Raw genomic sequence first — 8,364 nt, 5'->3', positions numbered from 1 at the left:
TTTTATAGCAACTGTTTTATAATCAAACTAGGAATTAACCGCACATTATGCAGGGTAATATTTTTTAAATTATCTTTAAATTTAATTTTAATTTTTTAGATTAAATAAAATTAGTGGCAAAAAACTTTTAATAAAAATATAAATAAATAAAATTGGTGGTAATTAGATAGCAATACATATATAAATATTCACACAACCGATATTTATTTTATATATATCATCGAATAGGAATTTGAGCTAGTTTTGTTATGCGGTTTAATTATTAGTATTTTTTAAATGTGAAAGTGATATAATGTTAAATATACTTATATATATACCAACATGGATTAGAATCCATATATATATATATTTATATATATCTATAAAATAAAAATTTAATTGTTAATATTTTATTAGAGATCAAACTATCATTTTTAGTTAATGAATTATGAAATATGTGTTAATAATAATTATATATATGATTGTCAAAGTAGACAAACCCGTCTATTTAATTTATTTTGCAATTTACTAAAATTTTTTATCGGCTAATCCGTAGAAAAATACAATTTAAATTTGAAAAATATATTTCAGTTTTTTCTTTAAAAAAAATTGAATTGATTTTCAAAAATGATATTAATTAATTATGAAAGTATAAATGAAAAATATTGCAAAAGTTTAAATAGATTTTTTTCATATGTATGGATTGATTATTATTTAAAATAGTGGAATATATTTTAATATTTTAATAAGTAAAGAAATTGAATATACTTTTGATTTATATCTATATATATTCAAAACAAATATGTGAACTTTATATTTAATTATTTTTTTCGAAAGAATATTTAAATGAGCTTTCTATAAATGTAAAGTTTATTTATGTAGTAGTTAATAAATAAATATTTATTTTTATAACATATTCTGTAATATTTTACAAACAAAGATTCATTTATGTAAATGTCTACTCAAATAATAAAAAAAAAATATCAAAAACTATATCTGGTAATTTGTTGAATGAATGCATTTGTTGACAAAGAGACACAAAATTAAAAGGGCGCAAGAAGTTTTTCTTTCTGGGTTGATTTTCTTTATGTTCAAATGACTACGATCACTTAGATCGCCTGAAAAAACCGAAAAAAACATGCAGTGCTAAAATACACCATATGCTTACAAGATTGGAAGAAAGATACCCAAACCCAATCCACTGATTAATCAAACATGTAGAACATTCATTGATTGAGGATTCAAATATAATCACAAAAGTTACCATCTAATCCACATTTGCTCCTCCATCCCCTAAGTTACTCCATCTGAAAGTAAAGAATATGCAAAGCCGAACTAGGGATTTCCGCGACCATATCCTTTTCGGAAAACCAATGGTCAACGATGTTCCCAATAGGAGATTCTCTGGAATTCACAGCCCATCTGTCTGCAAGCTTAAATCCAAACATAGATGCAGCTGACAAGAGAGAAGGTTCATCAACCCTTCTGAAAACATGGCATAGAATCAATGCCGGCTTTTCTTGAACCTCTGAGTCTCCCCTACCCCGCAAGATCAACTCTTTTGCGGTTTGAAACAAAGGTATAATGGCTTCAGGTACATAGGTAACATCTGTCCCAATGATAACTTCAAATCCTCCACAAGCCAAACCTGTAATGCCTTCTATATGCTCTTTGTTACCCCATTCAAGTACACCTGTTTTCAGTTTTCCATGTAAAGAAGATTCGAGATTCATTGTGATGTTCTCTGTTAATAGAGTGAGTGCCTTTGTGTCTGCATCGGTAGCTACCACAAGGTTAGCTGATCTGGCAGCTACCATCGAGCAAATTCCAGTGCAGCCACAACCCAATTCCAACACCCGTTTTCCAGAAACAATGTTTTGGTTCCTGTCAATAACAGAAGCCATAAGCCGAGCAGACTCCCAGAGCATCAATCCCGTAGATTTGCATGTATGTTGATACTCTTTGGACAAAAGTTTGATTTTGTAAGCAGAATCCCTAAGCTTAACCACACTTATCTAAACAACCGGATAGAAGAACAGAGATGAACGTATAAGCGTAAAGCAGAGAAGGACACCGTCCTGGAGATAATATGCATAAACAATGAGATTACTAGAGTTTCTTACCTCATGACTTGATGGGGAGGCTCCGAACATTTCTATAGCCAGACCATCGGATATGTCAATTTCAGTATTATCGACAATCTCTTTTCTTTCTTGCTCCTCAGATTTAGGCTTAACGTTATTCTGTTCTTCAGATCGGTCTAGTTTCACAGGATTCATCCGATCACAAGGTATTTTGTTGCCGCTTGATCGACGAAATGTAGCTTGGACCCAGCGACGATTCATGACCAGTTCGCGTGAACGATTCTCAACTTGTTTGCAGCAAACACCAAGCTCCTCAACTTCAAAACCTTGTTCAGAAAGCAAAAATTCTAGGAATTCATTTGAAAAGTAGAATGCACGCTGCATAAAAAGATAAAATCATCAAGGTTCAACCAAAACTAGAAATGTGTCCTCTAAAGAAATAGCCTTGGAAAAGATGAAGAAAGAAGGAACTTACAGTGCCATCACCTCTGACATAAAAGTTCTCGCTGATCTTCTGATCCTTCCCAGAAAACCTTTCCTGTTAAACACATACCAATCACACATAATCGGTAACCATCCCTTCGTAAAGACAGATTGTTCTTCCAAAAAGGCAAGCCAGATTACAACTTTTTATTTTTCTAAACTAATGAAACAGTAGTAGAGGTCTTTTTCCTTGCAATTAAAACTCTAAGTTCAGAGGCTCATTTCAAGTGCATCAAAATAGGTATTCATATGACCTCAGATGTATTAATACACCACCATGGAAAAACAGACAAGCGATAACTCAACATTGGAAGTAATAAAAAGTAGATCAAACCTGAGCAAGATCACCGACAGCATAGTCTCGGAAAAGTATACACCCATTTGGCTGAAAACAGAATAATAAGAAAGTAACTCGACATAAGAAATTCAGACTTGAAGGAAGATGGATACTCAAAAGTACATTAGAAAGGATGTGGTCGATACCTTCAGTACTTTCCTAATGTTCTCCAATACTAAGGGCATCTTCTCCGGAGATACAGCAGATAAAACAAATATCTGTTCAACAAGTATACTCAAACATGAGAAATGAAAAGTCTCAAACATGATATACTCAAAGAGAATCAACAATCAGGAGAGCAATTAAAGGGATTTTTTTAAGCAAAAGAGAAGGCAAATCATTAACTTCTAGCTAGTTAACACAACCATATACTTTTGTTCGGAAAATACCATGGTCACAATATCAACTGAAGATGGAGATATATGCTTGTCAAGACCATCCCCAGTCAAGTCACAAGCAAATGCACACACACGCGTCTCTGTGTATTCATCATGAGCCTGAATTTCATTGCAAGTTATAACAAACTCCGTTTAAGTTCAACAGATGCCAATAACAAAACAATTGTGAATAACTACTGACAGGCATAACTTAAGGTAGACCTGTTAAAATATGCTTAAGAGACACAAAGACTACTACTATAATATAGCCAGTTAATATGCAGTATACATACGTTTACCAATTATATTTAAGAAACAAAAGCTTACATCATAGAGCTTAATAAATGGACCTCACAATCAAAGACAAATCAACCAAAGAAAAGCAAAAATTAACGAAGAATGAAGACCGACCTTGACCAAGTCAATGGCGCGTGGTGAAAAATCACACGCATAAACGAAAATGTGTGGATATGTGGCAATCAACGGAAAGATGGTGTTTCCAGCTCCACAGCCAACCTGCAAATCAAGACAATTGCTCAGAAGAATATTCTACAGAAAGTACTCATCTAGTGAACAACAAAATACTTAGAATTTAGACGAGGAACTGCTTGAGCATTTGTGATTACCTCAAGAATGACCTTTTTTCCACTAGCCTGAAAAGAGAATAAGACAAACTCAGGATAAATACTAGAATAAGGTAATGCAGTAGATACCAGAAAAAACGGTTTTAATACTCACGGAAAAATAGCTATTCCATTCCTTGTCCAAATAGTGCCGGTCTTTGAAAAACTGATGAAAAACAAGAGAATATCATATAAAGTACAGCAATATCACTTTTCACAAAGCAACAAATGAGACTTTGTGAAATAACTATATATCAGGAACTAGGAAACAAATTAGATAATATTGCTCATAAGAACAAACTGGAATCAAGAGCTGAGGCAGTTGAAAACGGAGTCCCTCTCACCCCCCTTTTCAGAAACTTTACACAAGATCCGCTCAAGACTCACATAATTTTTTTTATCCTGAGTTAACAAACTCAAAATAAAATAGCTCCAGTTAATATTCTGTATCACTAACTGACATGGTCCTCAAACCCCATCAATCACCCTAACCACATATTCATGGCAAATGAATAAAAGGAAACATAGTTAATTTAGATAATGCATGAGGATATCATCAGGGAGAGGGTTTTTAACATGTTTTTAAAGGGTCATTTACATCTTAAGCTACCAAATCACAAGTGACCGAGCCTATGTTAAGCTTATATGAATCAATATTAACTATTAAGCTCAAATAAACTCAAATTCAATAGCCCCACTTAGATAATGTATGAGCATATCATCAAAGAGTGGGTTTTAACAAATATTTGAAGGGTTCTTTACTTCTTAATCGAGCAAAATCACAAGTTAATCCAGCCTATGTTGAAATTATATGTTTCAATAGAAAGTATTAAGCTCATCTAACTGAAATTAAATAGCTCTACTCAGATAACGTATGAGCAAATCATAAAAGAAAGGTTTTCAAAATGTAGTAAAAGGGTAATTTACATCTTAAGCTACCAAAATCACAAGTGAATCCAACCTATGTTACACTTATATGAATCAAGAATAACTATTAAGCTCAATTAAACTAAAACTAAATAGCTCTACTTAGATAATGTATGAGCATATCATCAAAGAGAGGGTTTTTAACAAGTATTAGAAGGGTCCATACCAAAATCACAAGTGAATCCAAACTATGCTACTCTTGTACAATCAGTATTAGCTATCTTAGCTAAAGTTACATTTGAAATGAGAAAGAGGTTAACTGATTAATACAAAAGGCTTACTCTGTCTCCATGATGCTTATAAAATATATCCCAATACTTTTTAGCATCTCTTTCATACTTCTCTGTGAGATATGAAACAGTTGAATATAAGGAACATTTTGCGAAAAAATCTCTCCGAATACATTACACAATCATATCAGCTAAAGATGTAAACACTGGGAACCTCGCCAAAAAGGGGAAACACCAGAATTAGATGTTGGATAAATCTGCAGCTTCTCAATCGGTTTCTGCTGCTCTTCTATGATTTTCATGCCAGACGACATTATCACGCGCCGTCTCTTTATAAGACGAAAAAAAAATTATGATTGGTGTAAGTTAGATAAAACCCAAAGCTCAAAAACTAATCTATGGGCATAGCTTTCGACTTTGTATTTCAATGAACAAATACGAACCTGTAGATCTTTGAGCTGTTGGTATCTGATTTCTATGGCAAAAGCTCAGAGCAGAGTTTCGTTTGTCCCGGCAAGCGGAGGTTGGAGCGATAAGGGGATGGGCCACATGAGCCTTTAACCTGGCCCCGAGGTATGAAGTTGCTCGGTCCAATCGCGGTTGGGTCATGTTTTTTTGAGTCCGCACCGGCGGTCCGACCGGGTTGAACCGCGAACCGAAAGTTTATCCGGGTTGAATTGACCTTAAAAGTAAAACCAAAAGTAATTGCACCGGTTAAAAAACCGGATTCGACCCCTAAAAATCGGAAACAATGACCCATTAAACCGCATCAAACCAGGTTAATTGTTAAAGGAAGCATTTTTATTCTATTTCCAAACATCCTAATTTTAAAAAAATATAAGTTAGATTTAATTTAAAATTCATATAAAAATTTTAATGTAATTTAAAATTCAAACTATTAGAAAAATTTTGTATATAAATTTAATTCTAAAATTTAGATTATTTTGGATTTACGTAAATATAGAGTAAATTTAATTTAAGAATGTAGATTTCATTTAAAATTTTGACCAGAAATTATATTTTTATAATAGCATCTTATTATATAAAGAAAAACTAGGTTGGGATCCGCGCCAAACGCGGATTTGTGATGTATACAAAGCTGATTACAAAATTTTAGAGATTTGTAAGTTATATATAATCTTTTAAAATGATATGTTTTAATATTCTCTTATTATAAAAAAAATGCTAATTATCATGAATTATTTATGTAATTTTATTTATAATGATGAAAAACTTTGATAGTTAGATAATGGTATTGTGATATGTATCTTTAATAATTCCATAAAGTTTGATAGTTGGATAATGATATGTTTGAAAACGTACAACATAATTTGATGTTATAAACTGGTCTTTAAGAGAATTATAATAACTATTCATAACATACATGATAAAAACAAAACAAATCCAAAACATAAACACTATCCAAAATTAAAGACTTAAATGCTTACCAAATAAGTGTATGAAATTCACAAAACCGATTGAACTAAGAAAAAAGCGAGTTCTTCATCTCCACATAATCGCTTTTCAGCATTTTCTTTTTTTCCTTATATTTATTTTTTGATTTTTCTTCTTTATCGTCTTTTTCTTATCTTTCTTCATAGTCTTCCAAGTTTAACCCTCGTTCTTCTCTCAAATATTTTTAGTTTCCTTTCATTTTTTTTATATTTATTCTTCATTCTATATGTCTTTTCTTACTTCTTATTCTTTAGATTTTTTTTTATCACGTTTTCTTCTTCTTCTTTGTAGTTTCCACATCTTATCCTCATCTTATTCTTCTTCCTCTTCTACTTCTTCATCGCCTTCATCTTCTTTGTTCTCTCTGATTTCATATTTTTCTTGTTTTTCTTCGTCTTTTATATCAATCAAATACATGTACTTAGAAACTTTAACTCTCTCTCTCCCCCTCCATGTGTCCCTCCCTATCATTCTCTCTCTCTCCCTTCTTCTATTTCAGTATTTCTCTCTCACTCTCTCCATTCCTCCATCGTTCTAAGTTGTATATATCATACGATTTAGACAACTACATTTTAAGTAAAAAGTGTTTCAGATATAAAAAAATAGGAACACATAAAAGACGAACTAACATAGATTAAATGTCATGTACTTAGATTGTTTAACTCTCTCTTTCCTCTTTCTCTTACTCTCTCTCTCTCTATTTCTCTCACTCAATGTCTCTCTTTCTCCATCTGTATGTCCCTATAAACATTAACTCAATCTCTATCTCTCTCTCTATCTCTCCAAATTCATCATCCTCATCCTCTTCCCATTCTTATTTTTCAACGTTTTTATATTGTTATAATTTTTCTTATTATGGTTTTTATTTTTCTTTTCTTCGGTCTTCTTCTTTGTCTTTTCCTTCTTCTTTATTATTGACTTCAATTTTCATATTCTTTACATTTTCTTTCCTCTTCTTCATCGTCTTCAACTTCTATTTCAATTCCCTCTTCAGTTTTGTCTCCTTCTTCTTGCTCTTCTATTTTGTTATACTCTTCTTTCTACTCTTTATCTTTTGGTTTAGTTTTTCTTTGTATATATCTTATTCTTTTTTTTTATCTTTGGTTTTTATTCGTCTTCTTCTTCATTCTCTAATTTAAAGGTCTTTGTTTTCTTTTTCTGTCCCAAATTCTTCATCTTCTTCTTCTTCTTCATATATTCATTCTTCTTATTCTTCGTCTTTGACTTTGACTTTTCTTTCTTCTTCCTCTTATATATCTTTTAATATATTTATACCTCACTTTTTTCCCTCATCTTCATCATTTTTTTTGACTTCTTCTTCTCATCTTTGTATTCTCTCAGTTCTTCTTCTTCTTCTTCTTCTTTTTTGATTTTAATTAGCCTTCTTTATTCTTTACTTCTTATTCCTCTTTGGTCTTCGTCAAACTTATCTTCTTCTGGTTTTTTTTCATCTTCACCTATTTCATCTTCCCATTTCTTCTTCTTTTACTTTGTTTCTTCATCTTTCATTTTTTCTTCTTCTGGTTTTCTTCTTCAACTCGAACTTCATTTTTTCTTATCACTATTCTTTTTCACTATTTCGTGTTCTCATCTTCTTCTTATTCTTCATGGTTTTATTCAAATTTATGTCCGTTTTTTACTTTAGTTCTTATCATCAAGGATATCTTCTTCTTTATATTTTGATTGATCTTTTTTTCTCCTCTTCTTATACTTCTTCTTTTTCTATTTTTTTCTTCTACTTTGTCTTCTATATTTTCATCATCTTCGTACCCCCCGACTTCATCTTCTTATTATATTACATAATAAATACTAATTTTTAGAGCATAGTTAAACAACCCCAGGATATACATTGTTTACTTTGATCATAAC

At 31.7% G+C, this 8,364-nt stretch overlaps 1 protein-coding gene across 4 annotated transcripts; it reads right to left on the bottom strand.

The window, feature by feature from the left end:
* Window positions 1-1,022: 1,022 nt before the first annotated feature.
* On the bottom strand, window positions 1,023-5,606 carry LOC18025588 (uncharacterized methyltransferase C3H7.11). 4 transcript variants are annotated; one of them, XM_024160245.1, is made up of 12 exons: window positions 5,484-5,606; window positions 5,255-5,369; window positions 5,092-5,153; window positions 3,999-4,049; window positions 3,887-3,913; window positions 3,672-3,776; window positions 3,273-3,380; window positions 3,030-3,101; window positions 2,881-2,931; window positions 2,539-2,601; window positions 2,103-2,441; window positions 1,278-1,994 (listed from the first exon to the last, which is right to left on the bottom strand). In XM_024160245.1, exons 2-12 carry the CDS (start codon window positions 5,352-5,354, stop codon window positions 1,278-1,280), a joined length of 1,695 nt encoding a protein of 564 aa, XP_024016013.1. In that variant the 5' UTR covers window positions 5,355-5,369; window positions 5,484-5,606. The 4 variants fall into 4 exon arrangements, with proteins under 4 accessions (XP_024016014.1, XP_006408793.1, XP_024016013.1 ...); XM_024160247.1 differs by having other exon boundaries at window positions 1,283-1,863; XM_024160246.1 differs by lacking the exon at window positions 3,273-3,380 and having other exon boundaries at window positions 1,023-1,994.
* Between the last annotated feature and the right edge of the window lie 2,758 nt (window positions 5,607-8,364).

The sequence above is a fragment of the Eutrema salsugineum genome, unplaced genomic scaffold (assembly GCF_000478725.1).
Source record: "Eutrema salsugineum unplaced genomic scaffold, Eutsalg1_0 scaffold_12, whole genome shotgun sequence".
In the NCBI taxonomy this organism is placed as follows: Eukaryota; Viridiplantae; Streptophyta; class Magnoliopsida; order Brassicales; family Brassicaceae; genus Eutrema; species Eutrema salsugineum.
The sequence above is the reverse complement of the archived record's forward strand: the minus strand, read 5'-3'. Positions and strand labels throughout refer to the sequence as shown.

Excerpts from the sequence above, each read along its gene's own strand:
- LOC18025588 (XM_024160245.1), bottom strand. The coding sequence starts at position 5,354 with ATGTCGTCTGGCATGAAAATCATAGAAGAGCAGCAGAAACCGATTGAG. Across the intron at positions 5,154-5,254 it reads TGTTTCCCCTTTTTGGCGAG|AGAAGTATGAAAGAGATGCT; the intron begins GTTCCCAGTGTT and ends CATATCTCACAG. Across the intron at positions 3,914-3,998 it reads AATGGAATAGCTATTTTTCC|GCTAGTGGAAAAAAGGTCAT; the intron begins GTGAGTATTAAA and ends TTCTCTTTTCAG.